Source organism: Mirounga angustirostris, unplaced genomic scaffold (genome assembly GCF_029215605.1).
Source record: "Mirounga angustirostris isolate CCGP_5_RB_7025 unplaced genomic scaffold, mMirAng1.0.hap1 SCAF_1, whole genome shotgun sequence".
NCBI classification, from domain to species: domain Eukaryota; kingdom Metazoa; phylum Chordata; class Mammalia; order Carnivora; family Phocidae; genus Mirounga; species Mirounga angustirostris.
In genome coordinates, this window is record NW_026991709.1 from 937,136 (window position 1) to 953,986 (window position 16,851).

The 16,851-nt window shown below is 43.0% G+C and overlaps 1 protein-coding gene across 3 annotated transcripts in view; it reads right to left on the reverse strand.

Annotated features, from left to right (window-relative positions):
* The window catches only part of PCBP3 (poly(rC) binding protein 3), a 267,570-nt gene that overhangs the window by 66,658 nt on the left and 184,061 nt on the right, over nt 1-16,851 (reverse strand). For all 3 annotated transcript variants that reach the window (XM_064577786.1, XM_054504057.2, XM_064577794.1), the window contains one exon: nt 786-916. In XM_064577786.1, the coding sequence (XP_064433856.1) occupies nt 786-795 (10 nt within the window). In that variant the 5' untranslated portion in view covers nt 796-916. The remainder of the gene's footprint in view (nt 1-785; nt 917-16,851) is intronic.

Consider the following 16,851-nt stretch of genomic DNA (forward strand, 5'->3'; position numbering starts at 1 on the left):
GCTCTGCACACGTACACACCCCCCTGCTACCCACTCTGCACACGTGCACACCCCACCACACTGCACACATGCACCCCCCACGCTCTGCACACGTGCACCCCCCCACACTGCACACGTGCACCCCCACTCTGCACACGTGCACACACGCCCCACTCTGCACACGTGCACACCCCCCCCCCACTCTGCACATGTGCTCCTATATGCACGCACACACACGCTGGCCACGCATGATCCTGGACCCATGCACACACATGCTCCTACATCTGTACGTGTACGCTCCTTCCCAGCACACCCACACACACGATGCTGCACCGTTGCACACATGGGAGGACTGTCGGGAGGGCCAGGATAGCAGGCTGGCGCTCATTTATGGAGGGCCCAACAAACAAGGTGACAACAGACCCAGCTCTTCAGAGTCCTCACCCAGCATTCTTTAGAAAATGGTGGGAGGGGGGCCAGGAGGGGTAAAAGCAGGGAATATTTAGGGAAAACAGTTCTAAGGGTTCCCATCCTCCTCAAACATTCAAGGGAAAAAGCCGTGGATAAACGTTCTGTCTCAGCTTAGACCTGCTTCTTCAAACTCCACCTCAACTCTAGAGCCAGCCCGGAAAGCTACTCCTACATGATCATGCCCGGCGTCCATGTCCTGGCACTGCGCCCCAGTGATACCACATCATGGACAGAAGAGGGTCAAACACATACTGCCTCATTGTTCTCAGGCTGACTTTGTCACCTACATTCCTGGTAAACAGACAAACAAACAAAAGGTATTTACAGTCACTCACCTTCCCCCATAAGCAGGCTCTAAGAGTCAGAGCAGATCCATAGACAGCAAGTGTTCAGACTATTGTGACTTAGAGCATCATAGCTGGAAGTGGTGACTGACAGGGCTGACTTTGTCCCACGGCTCACCTACCTAAAACAGAACACAGGGTATGTGAGTGTGCACGTTCATGACCTTGTCCATTAGGACTGAGCTCCCGCAGAACTGTTTCTTGCATTCGACAGAGAAGTAGACATGTCTTAAGCATTCATGTATGAGGCACGTGCAGGATATGGAGACGAAATGCCAGGGAGAACTTGTCCTGGGAATACTGCCCAATATGCCCCAAATGAGGCAGCTCTAAACATGAGAAGGCTTCCATTTCATAAATGAGAAACCCAAAAGAAGTTTTTTGATGAAACTATATCAACTTTTGAGAATGTAAATGAAGAGTCAACCTGCTACTGACAATATTTAGTCCCATTCTCTCCCTCTCCCTCCCCCCTCCACTAATTTAAGAGTAACAGTCATGAAGTTACATATTAACGCAAATGCATTGCTGGTTTGCCACTCCGGCAGGAAAGGTAACCACGCCATCCATCATACCCCACCCCGTGTCTTGGCGTACACTCTCATCCGGGCAGACCTGCTTTCCATGCTGCCTGGTGTTTTTCCAGAGAGTGTCAGTTTTGCCTGGATCTAAGTTTCCTGATGTTTTACTTCTTGAATTCACATTGGTTGTGCAAACTGGAAATTTAATCCCTGGTCACAAGTACCTGTTTTCATACATTATCCTTTTTACTGTGTTATAATTCTACTCTGTAAGCGTGTATTTATGATCTCCCCGTGAATTATGGTTACAGACACCTTAAAAGGCTCATCTACGACAGCATCCAACACTTGGAATTGTGAGGTCATGGCACCAAAAATAATTAGAAACCTATGTCCAATGTCTTTGCTTTTCTCCAAGTCACTCAGGTAACCATTTTAGTCAATAAACCACAGCACTGACTGGCTTTGTTCCAAGCTAAAATGTCTTGTCCGTGTAATACATTGCGATTCAAAGTGAAACTAATTGGAAAACACCAAATTCAAGGAAATTCCAGGAAAGGTACTGTTGAGTAAGACCCTCCATCTTTCATATGGGTAAACAGTGCCTCGGCTGGGATGATAGTCACACACGAGTGCAGGAAAAGGATGAATGTGTTACTGACTGGAGGATGAGAGAGGCCAAAGCTGTTGAGCTGGGTCTTAAGGTCAGTCAGTGGGAATTCATCAGAAAGCACTGGAAGTATTTTAAAGAGGGATGCCATGACAATTCAATGGGGGAAAGAATAGTCTTTGCAACATATGGTGCTGGGAAAACTGGACATCCACATGCAAAGTGAACCTTACAACACATACAAACATTAAGTCAAAAAGGACCAAAGACCTAGACTTAGGAGCTAAGACTACAAACGCTTATAGAAAACATTGGGGAAAATCATTATGACACTGGATTTGGCAATGAGGATTTCATGGATACAGCACCAAAAAGCACAGGCAATGACAGCAAAACACATAAGTAGACTTCATCAAAATTAAGAACTTCTGTGCATCAAAGAGCACTAACAAGAGAGAGAAAACACAACCAGCAGAATAGGAGAAAACACTTGCAAATCATGTATTAATCCCTGAGAGGGATTAATATCCAGACCACATAGAGAACTCCTGCAACTCAATAATAAAAAAAAATTTTAAATGTGCAAAAGATTTGAATACGTATTTCTCCAAAGAAGATGGGCAAATGGCTAAAGCACATGAAAAAGATGCTCAACATCATTAGTCATTAGAACAATGCAAATGAAAACCACAATGAGATACCACTTTGCACCCACTTAGGATGGCAATAATAGTAATAATAGTACAACTGTGATATTGAAAATAATGAGGAGGAGGGGAAGGAGACAGGAGAAGAAAAACAGAAAATTACAAGTGTCAGCCAGGATGTGGAGAAACTGGAACCCTCGTACACTGCTGGTGGAAATACAAAATTGCATAGCCATTCTGTTAAACAGTCTCGCAGTTTGTCAAAAAGTTAAACATAGAGTTACCTTATGACTTAGCAGTTCCACTCCTAAGGGTCTACACATGAGAAATGAAGACATATGTTCCACAAAAACTTGCACATGAATGTTCATGGCAGCAATATTCATAGCAGCCAACGAGTGGAAAAACCCAAATGCCTATTGCTTAATGAAGGGATAGACAAAGTGTGGTCTGTCCACACAATGGAATATGATTTGGCCACATGAAAAAGGAATGAGCCTTCAAAATGCAACATGGATGAACCTGGGAAACACTGATGCTGAGTGAGAGAAGCCAGACACAGAAAGACACACACTGTGATCCCATGTAGATGAGATGCACGGAGAGGTGCATCCACAGAGACAGGAAGTAGACTCGTGGACCCCAGGGCTGAGGAAAGGTGAACGGGGTTAGTGATGTGACTAGTGATGTGCATGGGGCTTCCTTTGGGCCGACGAAATGTCCTAGTCTGTAGTTAGACAGTGGTGACAGCTGCACACCTTTGTGAATATACTAGAAACCGCTAAAATGTATGCTTTAAAAGTGTGGAGTTTATGTTATGTGAATTATACTCAACTTAAAAAAAAACAAAGGCAGGGGACCTGGGTGGCTTAGTCAGTGAAGCGTCTGCCTTCAGCTCAGGTCATGATCCTGGGGTCCTGGGATCGAGCCCTGCGTTGGGCTCCCTGCTCGGCAGAGAGCCTGCTTCCCCTTTTCCCTCTCCCTCTGCCCCCCTCCCCGCTCCCCGGCTTGTGTGCTCTCTCAAATAAATAAATAAATAAATAAATAAATAAATAAATAAATAAATAAATAAGATCTTTAAAAGAAAACAAAGGTAATCAATACTTAAAAGTTAAAAAAAAAAGTAATGAAAGAAACCTCCCATGAAACATGCAGAACTAACATATGCTTACCTCCACTCTCACAGAAGGTGCACTTAAATCACACAAAATAAAAAGGCACAAACTCACAAGTACTAAAAGGTCAGGAGAAGACGGAACAACCAACATGAGTTGTCAGCACAATACTAGGCTCTGAAAAGTGGATGAAAACGTGGTAAATAATTTGGCAAAGCCCGGAAAGCTGAAACCCACGCCTATAAGGGGAGAGGCCAACAGGAAACCAGCCAATTCTTGCACATCTTCTAGAATGGCTGCAAAGGGAAGAGCCGGAGGCAGGTGAGTAAAGATGGGGGTAGTAATTAGAATTTTCTGTAAGGCATTTGGCCCCAGAAATCCTCTGGCTCTTTTCTTCCCTGGATAACAGGAGGTTTCGCCTCTGCAGAGGGTGACTCATTCAGGATACAGACTCAATGACAAGTGGTTCTGCAGACAGTGAAATGCCAAAATTAAAACGGGAGTGTAACCCGGGAGAAAACAAATGGAACAATGAGAACTCCTGCCCCCTCTCCCAAGAGGCTCTCAGAATTCTAGCAGGCAGGATTATTATCTCAACAAGTTACATAAAATAGAACAGTAGACAGCGGTCTTTGATAACAATGCAATAAAACCAGAAATTAATGAACTTTAACCAAAGGACATTCTATTTGCAATTCATGTCATTTTAGAAACATCTAAAGGGAACTAGTTTACTTAACACATACAGCCCTGACATGTCACTAAACTGGCGGGAAACACAATGAGACCAGAAATCTTTAAAGTGGTGTGACAAACAGACCTATTCATGCAATGACCCACTTCTTCCAACATCACCAGCATGTTTCGGGAGCCGGGGACACCAAGCATTCTGTGGAGTTAGACATGAGTTATGAGGAGAATCCCAGAGAGGAAATAACGCCGCTGTTCTCTTTTCAAACACAGTTGGTGTTAGGAAGGGAAGGAGACGGAGATGAAGTTAGGGACATGATCCTTTCTTCACCTCCACGGCCTTCCCTCGCTGTACGACCCACTTAGCAACAACAGAAGCAATGGTTTCAACGTCTTGCTGAACAGGCCGCCACAACAAATCAGCTTCAAAGGATGAGTCCCCAGGGATGCCACTGCCCCTTCTGGCACAGTCGAGACAAAAGAAGCCCATTCAGCTGCAAACTACACATGTGCACACACACTCACACACACGTGTGCATGGGGCATAAGCAGCGCACACTGTTATCTGAGCTCAGTAAAGGGCTGGGGCTTCACCAGAAGGTTTGAAATGTCAGACAACTACAAGGCCAAGTGCTATCCCACCTGCTGTTTGCTGGGCTTCCTCCACGCTCTCCTCTTGCCAGGAGCGTGAGTATAGAAGAGGGTGAGGAGGAGAGAGGAGGTGGGGGTGGGTGTGGAGAACAGACCAGGAACCAGCTCAGGAGGGTGTTTAGGCCTCTGCAAGAATGGGGGCAGGTGAGTCCATGGAAGACAGAGCTGTGTGGGGGCTTTGAGACAAAAAGACACAAGTCAGACAAAAATGATAAATCCTGATATTTTAATACAAACAATCTGGCTCTGGGGTGGAAAACAGACTGAAGGTGAAGAGGTACAGGGGAAAAGCCCAGAGAAAATTTAGGAGGCTAAGCCATAATCCAGCCCAGAGATAACATAACTGTCCATGGGGCAGTGAGGAAGAACACAGATGCTGTGAGGGCCCATCACCAGGGATTCAGTCTGAGGAGGGAACCCAGGCCGGGTCAACACACTGTCCATCTGGGCGGAGACGCCAACATACCTCTCAGAACAGCCCATACAAGTGTAGTGAAATTGGAGTAAAGATGCAGAACACGCGAGGGACACCACAGACACGGCACTGTGTGTCGTGAAACTCTGCACCCGACACTTGGAGGTGCACGCCCCCCTAAAGCTCTCAGAGAACAAAACAAAAATTGGCAATGTTCTAACTCACAGTGCAAGTTTCAACAAATTTTGAAGACATGAAATCAACAGACTGTGCTCTCCACCCACTAGGCAATTAAATTAGACATCATTAGCAAAAGGATAACTTTATAATCCCCCTGAACATAACATTTTTAAAAAGCTTCTGGGGGTGTCTGGGTGGCACAGTTGGTTAAGTGTTCGACTCTTGATTTAGGCTCAGATCGTGATCTCAAGGTCGTGAGATGGAGCCCCACATGGGGCTCCGTGCTGGGTGTGGGCCTGCTTAAGACTCTCTCCCTCCCCTTCTGCCCCTCTCCACCCTGCTAGTGTGCTCACTCTCTCTCTCTCAATAATAATAATAATAATAACAACAAAAGCTTCTTTTTTTTTTTTTTAAAGATTTTATTTATTTATTTGACAGAGAGAGACACAGCGAGAGAGGGAACACAGGCAGGGGGAGTGGGAGAGGGAGAAGCAGGCTTCCCGCCGAGCAGGGAGCCCGATGCGGGGCTCGATCCCAGGACCCTGGGATCATGACCTGAACCGAAGGCAGATGCTTAATGACTGAGCCACCCAGGCGCCCCAACAACAAAAGCTTCTAAATAAGAAATGGATGGAATGACATAATGAAATTAGAAAATAACTAGACCAGTAAACTTGCGACCCACCAAACTTTGTGGCAAGTGGCTACGGTAGAATTTACAGAATTAGGGCGCCTGGGTGGCTCAGATGGTTAAGCGTCTGCCTTCGGCTCGGGTCATGATCTCAGGGTCCTGGGATCGAGTCCCGTATCGGGTTCCCTGCTCAGTGCAGTGCCTGCTTCTCCCTCTCCCTCTGCCACTCCCTCTGCTTGTGCTCTTCTGTCTATCTCTCTGTCAAATAAATAAATTAAATCTTTAAAAAAAAAAAAAAGAATTTACAGAATTAAAAGCCTGTATTAAGAATAAAGGGAGGCCAAAAATTAGTGAGTAAAAAAATGCAACTTAAGGATTTAGAAAATATCCACAGAAAATAAAGAGAAGGTAATAATAAAGAACAGATCAGAAGAAAAGACATGAGCCAACTGAGAAAATGAACAGATATAAAATTTAGTTCTTTAACAAAGGTCTAGAAATACACAAACCTCTGGTGACACTGATAGAGGGAAATAATCAAGAGGCACAGACGGTGTTAGTGGCTGGAAGACCAGAGCCTCTGGTTGTGGACACAGTCAAGTAGACACAGTCCTCCCATTCTTCCTGCTACACACACGAACTGGACATTAAACATGAAACAAACAAGGGAAAACTTGGGGAAGCAGAGAGAGGCCGACTGGCTACGGTGCTCAGGATTTGAAGAATGACATAGGAATGAGCTCACCACTTTGTTTTGTTTCGTCTCATTTCCCTCCTATATATTCCAGATTGGTCACTGGAGAAACCTGCAGCCTAAAAATGCTGCAGGACCCAGAAAAACAAGTCTCAAGAGAAGTCTGCTCTCTTTCTAGGCCAAGGACTGGGAACAGGAAGCCTAGGCAGCCAGACGGCTTCTGACAGTGACTGCCCTCCTGCAGGCGGCGCCCACAGGAAACACACACACACACCCCTACCTGCCCCACGCGGAGCCCAGCCTCCTACCCCCACCTGGCAGAACCAAGGCACCCCCCACCCCCCACCCAGGTGTCAGGGAGCCTGAGGGCAGGGCCTGGACCTCCACCCCAGTCTGATGTGAACAAGGTGCCCCCACATGGGGTTGGCAGAGGCCTGCTAAGATAGGAGATTTACAGCAGACACAGAATAGCAGAACACTGTAACCAAAATTTCCAGGATACAAACGAAAATCACTTACTGTGCCAAAACCTAAGAAAATCTCAACATGAACAAGAAAAGAAAATCAACAAAAGCTGAACACTGAGATGACAGGTATGTGTGAGCCCCTGACAAGGATCTTAAAGCAGCCATCGTAAGAACGCTTTAGTGAGTATTTAGGAACATGCTTAAAGCACATCTCTAAAAACTCACAAAGAAACAGAAGCTGTGAAGAACAACAAACTACCAGAAATCAGTCAAAATGAAATCATCAATCTCAATATCCCTATAACCATTAAAGAAATTGAATTTATAATAAAAAGATATAGAAAAAGAAATCTCCAGGACCAGCTGGTTTCACCAGAGAATTTTAATATTCAAAGAAGATGAACACCAACCTTAGACAATCTTTTAGAGAAAACAGATGGAGAATTCTTCCCAACTCATTTTGTGAGGCCACTATCACCCTGATACCAAAACCACAGCAATTTGCCTTATGAACATAGACACAAATAAACTAAAACAACTTTTAATTGGCAAATAAATCCAGCAATGTATAGAAGATTTACACACCATGACCAAGTAGGGTTTATCCAGGTACGCAAAGCTGGCTCCATATTGAAAAATCAATCAATATAGTCCACCATATATATAAACTAAAGCATAAAAATCATATGATCACATAAATTGATGCATAAAAAGCATTTAATAAAATTCAACACTTATTTGTGATAAAAAATACCAGTGAATTAAGGACACAAGAAAGTTACAACTTGATAAACAGCATCTACAAAGCCTGTAACTAACATCATACCTAGTGGTGACAGGCTGAATGCTTTATCCCACAGCTGGGAACAAGGCAAAGCTGTCCACGGTCACCATTCTTAGGACACCGGGAGTTTCAGCACTGTCACAGGCAAGAAAAATAAACCAGAGACATACAGACTGGAAAAGAAGAAATAAAACTATCTCTATTTGCAGATGATAATTTTCTACCTAGAAAATCCCAAGGAACCTATAAAACAAAACTCCTAGCCCTGATAAGTGAGTTCAGAAAGGCAGAATATAAGAGTAATACACAAAAATTAACTGCATTTCTAGATATTAACAGTGAACACACATAAACCAAAATTTAAAACACAGTATCATTTAAAATCATTCAAAATAAAATGAAATACTTATACACTTAATATATATAGGATCTGTATGCTGAAAACTGTAAAATGCTGATAAAATAAATTTTAAAAATCTAAATAAATGGAGACATATCATATCCATGGTTTGGAAAACTTAACATATAAAAATATCAGTTCTCTCCAAAGTGATCTAAAGGCTCAATGCAATTCCTATAAAAATCCCAGCAATGTAGAGGCGCCTGGGTGGCTCAGTCCATTAAGCATCTGACTCTTGATTTCAGCTCAGGTCTGGATCTCAGGGTCATGAGTTCAAGCCCTGCTTTGGGCTCCATGCTGGGCATGGAGCCTACTTAAAAAATTAAAATTAAAAAAAAAAATCCCAGTAACATTTTTTTTGTAGACATAAATAAGCTTATTCTAAAATCTATACAGAAAGGTGCAGACCCTAGAGTAGCTTTAAAAATCTTGGGAAGAAAAAAAGAATAAAGCAAAAAGAATCATACAATGTGATAATAAGTCTTACTTTGTAACTACAGTTTTCAAGATAGTATGGACCAATAGAATAGAATAGAATAGAGAACCTAGAAATAAACCCACCCAAATATGCCCAATTGATTTTTGACAAGGTGGAAAAAAAATTCAATGGAGAAAAAGTAGTCTTTTCAACAAACAGTTTTGGGACAATAGGTTAGGCAACAAAATGAACCTTGATCTAGGTCTCACACCTTACACACACATTAAAACTCAAAATGGATCACAGACTTAGATATAAAACAAGAAACAAGCTTTTAGGAAAAAAGCACAGGAGAAAAGTCTTCAGAATCTAGGGTAAACAAGAGTTCTTAGACTTAACACAGAAAGCATAATCTGTGAAAGGAAAAATCAATAGATTGGATTTAATGAAAATTAAAAACTTTTGCTATGCAAAATCCCCTGTTAAGAGAATGAAAAGGGGCGCCTGGCTGGCTCACTTGTTAAGCGTCTGACTTTGGCTCAGGTCATGATCCGGGGTCCTGGGATCGAGCCTGCATCAGGCTCCCTGCTCAGCAGGAAGTCTGCTTCTCCCTCTCCCACTCCCCCTGCTGTGTTCCCTCTCTCGCTTTCTCTCTGTCAAATAAATAAATAAAATCTTTAAAAAAAAAAAGAATGAAAAGACAAGCTATAAACTGGGAAAAAACATTTGCAAACCACATATCCAACAAAAGACTAGCATATAGAATATATAAAGCATACTCAAAACTGAACAATAAACTTTTTTCAAAGATCAATTAGAATACGGCAATACTGTAGCACCTGGGTGGCTCAGTCAGTTAAGTGTCTGACTCTTGATTTCAGCTCAGGTCATAATCTCAGGGTCCTGGGATCCAGTCTTGCGTTGGGCTCTGCACTCAATGGGGAGTCTGCCTGATGATTCTCACTCCTTCTCCTTCTGCCCTCCCCCCCCTAAAATAAATCTTTATGGAATGCCTGCGTGGCTCAGTCAGTTAAGCGTCTGACTTTAGCTCAGGTCATGATCCCAAGGTCCTGGGATCTAGTCCTGCATAGGGCTCCTTCCTCGGCAGGGAGCCTGCTTCTCCCTCTGCCTGCCGTTACCCCTGCTTATGCTCTCTCTCTCTCTCTGACAAATAAATAAATAAAAGCTTTAAAAAACATAAATAAATCTTTAAAAAAAGAAAGAAAATGGCAATATAGGCCTACCTCAAGAAGCATAAAGAGTCTCAAATAAAAAACCTAACCTTGCACCTAAAAGAGTTAGAAAAAGAACAACAAATAAAACAAAACCAGCAGAAGGAAGGAAATAATTAAGATTAGGGCAGAAGTAAATGGTATAGAAACTAAAAATACAGTAAAACAGATCAATGAAACCAAGAGCTGGTTCTTTGAAAAAAATCAATAAAAGTGATAAACCTCTAGCCAAACATACCAAGAAAAAAAGAGAATAGGTTCAAATAAATAAAATCACAAATGAGAGCAAAGAAATAACAACCAACACCACAGAAATAGGAGAATACTATGAAAGACTATATGCCAACAAATTAACAACCTAAAAGAAATGGATAAATTCCTAGAAACATACCAACTACCAAAACTGAAACAGGAAGAAAGAGAAAATTTGAACAGATCAATAACCAGCAAAGAAATTGAATCAATAATCAAAAATCTCCCAACAAACAGAAGTCCAGGACCAGATGGCTACACAGGCGAACTCTACCAAACATTTAAGGAGGTAATACCTATTCTTCTCAAACTGTTCCAAAAAACAGAAAAGGAAGGAAAACTTCCAAATTCATTCTATGAGGCCAGCATTACCCTGATTCCAAAACCAGACAAAGACTCCACTAAAAAAGAAAACCATAGGCCAATATTCCTGATGAACATGGATGAAAAATTCTCAACAAGAAGTAGCAAATAGAATCCAACAGTTCACTTAAAAAGTCATTCATTGCAATCAAGTGGGATTTTTAAAAAGATATTCTTTATTTATTTGAGAGAGAGAGAGCATGAGCATGAGTGGGGGGAGGGGTAAAGGGACAAGCAGACTCCCCGCTGAGCAGGGAGCCTGAGGTGGGGCTCAATCCCAGGACCTTGAGATCATAACCTGAGCGGAAGGCAGACGCTTCACCGACTGAGCCACCCAGGCGCCCCTCAAGTGGGATTTATTCCTGTGTTGCAAGAGTGGTTCCATATTCACAAATCAACCAGTGTGATACAGCACATCAACAAGAGAAAGGATAAGGACCATATGGTCACTTTAATAGACACAGAAAAAGCATTTGACAAAGCACAACATCTATTCATGATAAAAGCCCTCAACAAAGTAGGAATAGAAGGAACATACCTCAACATAATAAAGGCCATATATGAAAACCCTACAGTGAACACCATACTCAATGGGGAAAAACTGAGAGCTTTCCTCCTAAGGTCAGGAAGATGACAGGGATGTCCACTCTCACCACTGTTCAACATAATACTGGAAGTCCTAGCCTCCATAATCAGACAACAAAAAGAAATAAAAGGCATCCAGATCAGTAAGGAAGAAATAAAAAATTTTCACTATTTTCAGATGACATGATACTCTATATGGAAAACCTGAATGACGCCACCAAAAAACTGCTAGAACTGATAAACGAGTTCAGTAAAATTGCAGGATACAAAATCAACATAGAGAAATCTATTGCATTTCTATATATCAGTAATGAAGCAGGAAAAAGAGAAATTAAGAAAATAATCCCATTTACAATTGCATCAAAAATAGTAAGATACCTAGGAATAACCCTAACCAAAGAGGTGAAAGACCTGTACCCTGAAAACTATAAAATGCTGAGGAAAAAACTGAAGAGGCCACAAAGAAATGGAAAGACATTCCATGCTCATGGATTGGAAGAACAAATAACATTAAAATGTCTATACTATCCAAAGCAATCTCCACATTTAATGCAATCCCTGTCAAAATACCAACAGCATTTTTCACAGAACTAGAACAATCCTAAAATTTGTATGGAAACACAAAAGACCCTAAATAACCAAAGTAATCTTGAAAAAGAAAAGAAAGAGGCATCATAATTCTGGATTTCAAGTTACATTGCAAAGCTGTAATAATCAAAACAGTATGGTACTGGCACAAAAATAGACACACAGATCAACAGAACAGAATAGAAAACCCAGAAATGAACCCACAATTAATCTTCGACCAAGCAGGAAAGAATATTCAATGGGAAAAGGACAGTCTTTTCCACAAATGGTGTTGAGAAAACTGGACAGCAGCATGCAGAAGAATGAAACTGGACCACTTTCTTACACCATACTCAAAAAAATAAATTCAAAATGGATTAAAGACCTAAATGTGAAACCTGAAACCACAAAAATCCCAGAAGAGAACATAGGGAGTAACTTCTCTGATATCAGCCGTAACAACATTTTTCTAGATGTCTCCTGAGACAAGGGAAATAAAAGCAAAAATAAACTATTAGGACCATATCAAAATAAAAAGCTTCTGCACAGTGCAGGAAACAATCAACAAAACTAAAAGGCAACCTACAGAATGGGAGAAGATATTTGCAAATGACATATTCAGTAAAAGGTTAGTATCCAAAATATATAAAGAACTGATACAACTCAACCCCCAAAAAACAAATAATTTAATTAAAACATGAACAGAAGACATGAACATTTTTCTAAAGAAGACATCCAGATGGCCAACAGACACATGAAAAGATGCTCAACATCACTCCTCATCAGGGAAATCCAAATCAAAACCACCATGAGATACCACCTCACACCAGTCAGAATGGCTAAAATCAACAAGACAAGAAACAACAGATGCTGGTGAGGATACAGAGAAAGGAGAACCCTCTTATATTGTTGGTAGGAATGCAAACTGGTGCAGCCACTATGGAAAACAGTATGGAGGGTCCTCAAAAAGTTAAAAATAGAGCTACCCCATGATCCAGCAATTGCACTATGAGGTATTTACCCAAATGATATAAGAATTCTGATTCGAAGAGGACGTGCATCCCGATGTTTATAGCAGCAATGTCCACAATAGCCAAGATATGGAAACAGCCCAAATGTCTATCGACTGATGAATGGATAAAGAAGATATGGTATATACACAGTGGGATATTACTGGTATAAAAAAGAATGAAATCTTGCCATTTGCAATGACATGGATGGAGCTGGAGAGTATTATGCTAAGTGAAATAAGTTAGTCTGAGAACAATAAACACCGCATGATCTCACTCATATTTAGAATTTAAGGAGCAAAATAAAAAAGCAAAGGGGAAAAAATAGAGAGACAAAGCAAGAAACAGACTCTTAACTATAGAGAACAAACTAATGGTCACCAGAGGGGAGGTGGGTGGGAGGATGGGGGAAATAGGTGATGGGGTTTAAATAAATCAATCAGAAAATGAGAAAAAAGGGGCACCTGGGTGGCTCAGTCGGTTAAGCATCTGCCTTCAGCTCAGGTCATTGTCTCAGGGTCCTGGGATCGAGCCCCGCAGCAGGGAGCCTGCTTTTCCCTCTGCCTGCCGCTCCCCCTGCTTGTGCTCTCTCTCTCTCTCTCTCTCTCTGACAAATAAATAAAATACTAAAAAAAAAAAAAAAAGAAAATGAGACAAAGTCACAAACAGACATTTCCCCAAAGAAAACATGGATGGAAAATAAGCACATGAAAATATTGTTCAACATGATTAGCTATTAGGGATATGCAAATTAAGACCACAATGAGGTATCACTACATACCTATTAGAACAGCTTTGAAAAATAGTGATAATACCAAATATTGGTGAGGCCACGTAGAAATCAGATCTCCCATATATTTTGGTAGAAATGTAAAATGGTACAGCCACTCTGGGAAAATCATTTATTATAAAATGAAACATGTCCTTACTATAGAACCTAGCAATTGTACTTTTGAGCATTTATGCCAGAGAAATAAAAACATGCCAACATGAAAACCTGTGCTTGACCTTACACTGCAGCTTTATTTACACTAGGCAAAAATGGGAAACAACCCCAGTGTCCCTCAGTGGGTGAGTGGTTCGACTGTGGTCATCCAACACATGGAACGCAACACAGCAGAAAAAGGAACAGACGACTGACAAGCACGGCAACTGGGGCGGATCTGCAGGGCCTTACGTGGAGCGATAAAAGCCAAAGGAAAAGCCTGCAAACTGTATGACTCCATTTCTGTAACATTTTTGAAATGACGTAATTACAAAGACTGGTTTCCAGGAGGGAGATGGGAGTGGGTGGAGGGTGAGTATTCAAGGGCATCACAAGGCAGCTCCTTACAGGTGATGAAGGGGGCAGTTCTGTATCTTAGATTGTGGGGGTGGTTATGCAAATCTGTGCGGGGGATAAAACTGCACAGACTCAAACTGCTACTGCGACTGCGACTGTTACTACGGTTACTACCACTACTGTTAATGCTACTACGATTGCCAGTCCTGCTGCTACAACCTCTACTACCACTGCTGTGACTGCTGCTCCTACTGCTGCCTCTGCTCCTGCTGCTACTGCTGCTACTCCGGCTGTTACTTGTGCTGTTACTTCAACTGCTACTGCTGTTACTCCTGCTGTTACTGCTGTTACTCCTGCTGTTACTCCTGCTGCTACTGCTGCTACTGCTGCTACTCCTGCTGTTACTCCAACTGCTACTGCTGTTTCTCCTCCTGTTACTCCTGTTACTCCTGCTGCTACTCCTGCTGTTACTCCTGCTGCTACTGCTGCTACTCCGGCTGTTACTTGTGCTGTTACTTCAACTGCTACTGCTGTTACTCCTGCTGTTACTGCTGTTACTCCTGCTGTTACTCCTGCTGCTACTGCTGTTTCTCCTGCTGTTACTTCTGTTACTCCTGCTGTTACTCCTGCTGCTACTGCTGTTTCTCCTGCTGTTACTTCTGTTACTCCTGCTATTACCCCGTTACTCCTGCTGTTACTCCTGCTGCTACTGCTGCTACTCCTGCTGTTACTCCAACTGCTACTGCTGCTACTCTGGCTGTTACTCCTGCTGTTACTCCAACTGCTACTGCTGTTACTCCTGGTGTTACTCCTGCTGTTACTCCAACTGCTACTGCTGTTACTCCTGCTGCCACTGCTGTTTCTCCTGCTGTTACTCCTGCTGCTACTCCTGCTGTTGCTACTGCTGTTACTCCTGCTGCCACTGCTGTTTCTCCTCCTGTTACTCCTGTTACTCCTGCTGCTACTCCTGCTGTTACTCCAACTGCTACTGCTGCTACTCCGGCTGTTACTCGTGCTGTTACTCCTGCTGCTACTGCTGCTACTCCTGCTGTTACTCCTGCTGCTACTCCTGTTACTCCTGCTGCTACTGCTGTTACTCCTGCTGCTACTGCTGTTACTCCTGCTGTTACTGCTGTTACTCCTGCTGTTACTCCTGCTGTTACTCCTGCTGCCACTGCTGCTACTCCTGCTGTTACTCCTGCTGCTACTCCTGTTACTCCTGCTGCTACTGCTGTTACTCCTGCTGTTACTGCTGTTACTCCTGCTGTTACTCCTGCTGTTACTCCTGCTGCCACTGCTGCTACTCCTGCTGTTACTCCTGCTGCTACTCCTGTTACTCCTGCTGCTACTGCTGTTACTCCTGCTGTTACTCCTGTTACTCCTGCTGCTACTCCTGCTGTTACTCCTGCTGCCACTGCTGCTACTCCTGCTGTTACTCCCACCACTATGACTGCTGCTCTTACTAAGTCCGCTACCGTTACTGCTGTGATTATGCCCACTACCACCATTTCCACTACTCTTGCTACCATTACGAGCGGTTCCACTATTACCACTGCTGCTACTACTTCTGTTATTGCTGCTACTCTTAACTACCACCGCTACCTTAGTACTACTGTTACTACTGACACTATTACTGCTACCACCACTGCTACTACTACCACACACACTACTGAGTACAGGTAAAAACTGGTAAAATTGGAATAAAGTTTGAAGTCTGATTAGCAGTACTGCACGTATTCTTTTCTGGGTTTTCATATCGTACTGAGGTTACATAAGATGTTGCCACTGGAAGGAGCTGGGCAAATGTTAGCGGAGACTCTGTACTATTCTTGCTCCTTCCTATGAATCTGCAATTATTTGAGAATTAAAGTTAAAAATAATGTTACAGCAAAGTCGAAAGAAAGCACAGAGAAATTCTGAAACAAAAGCTACAAAAGCAGGTTTCAAACTCAGTGAACACGATTAACAACAGAACCGTGCAGAACTGAAGAGATTTTAGGAGCCGAAAGCTAAGCCACAGGAGATGGTCCAACACGTACCAGAAGCAGATGGGAAACGCGAGAGATGAGAGGCACGCACACCGCGCAGGCCGCTGGCCTACATTCACTCGGCTCCAAGGAGAAGGGAGGGGTGGGGCAGAGGCCCCATCTGCAGGGACAGAGAAAGACATCGAGGCCACCGACTCAGGCACCCCACCCACCGCAAGCAAGACTGACGGAGGGACTCACACTCGATGCATCATAACAGAATCTCAAGACAACAAAGACAAAGAGATCTTAAAAGCAAACAAAGAAATAAATGGGATTATTTTCGAAGGAGCAGCGGTTAGACGGAAGGCGCCCCGCTCAACAGTAACCCCGGTTGCTGGAGCGGAACGGAACTGGGGCTGCAGGTGCCAGAAGTCACCGTGCACTTGGAGCTCTGCTGCATGTGGCTGTCCTTCCCAGATGAAGGCGAATGAAGGCATCTCCAGACACTCAGAACATTGGACCCACTCCACAGTAGCTTGTAAAGGGTGTTGTTCAGGCAGAAGGAAAACAGCC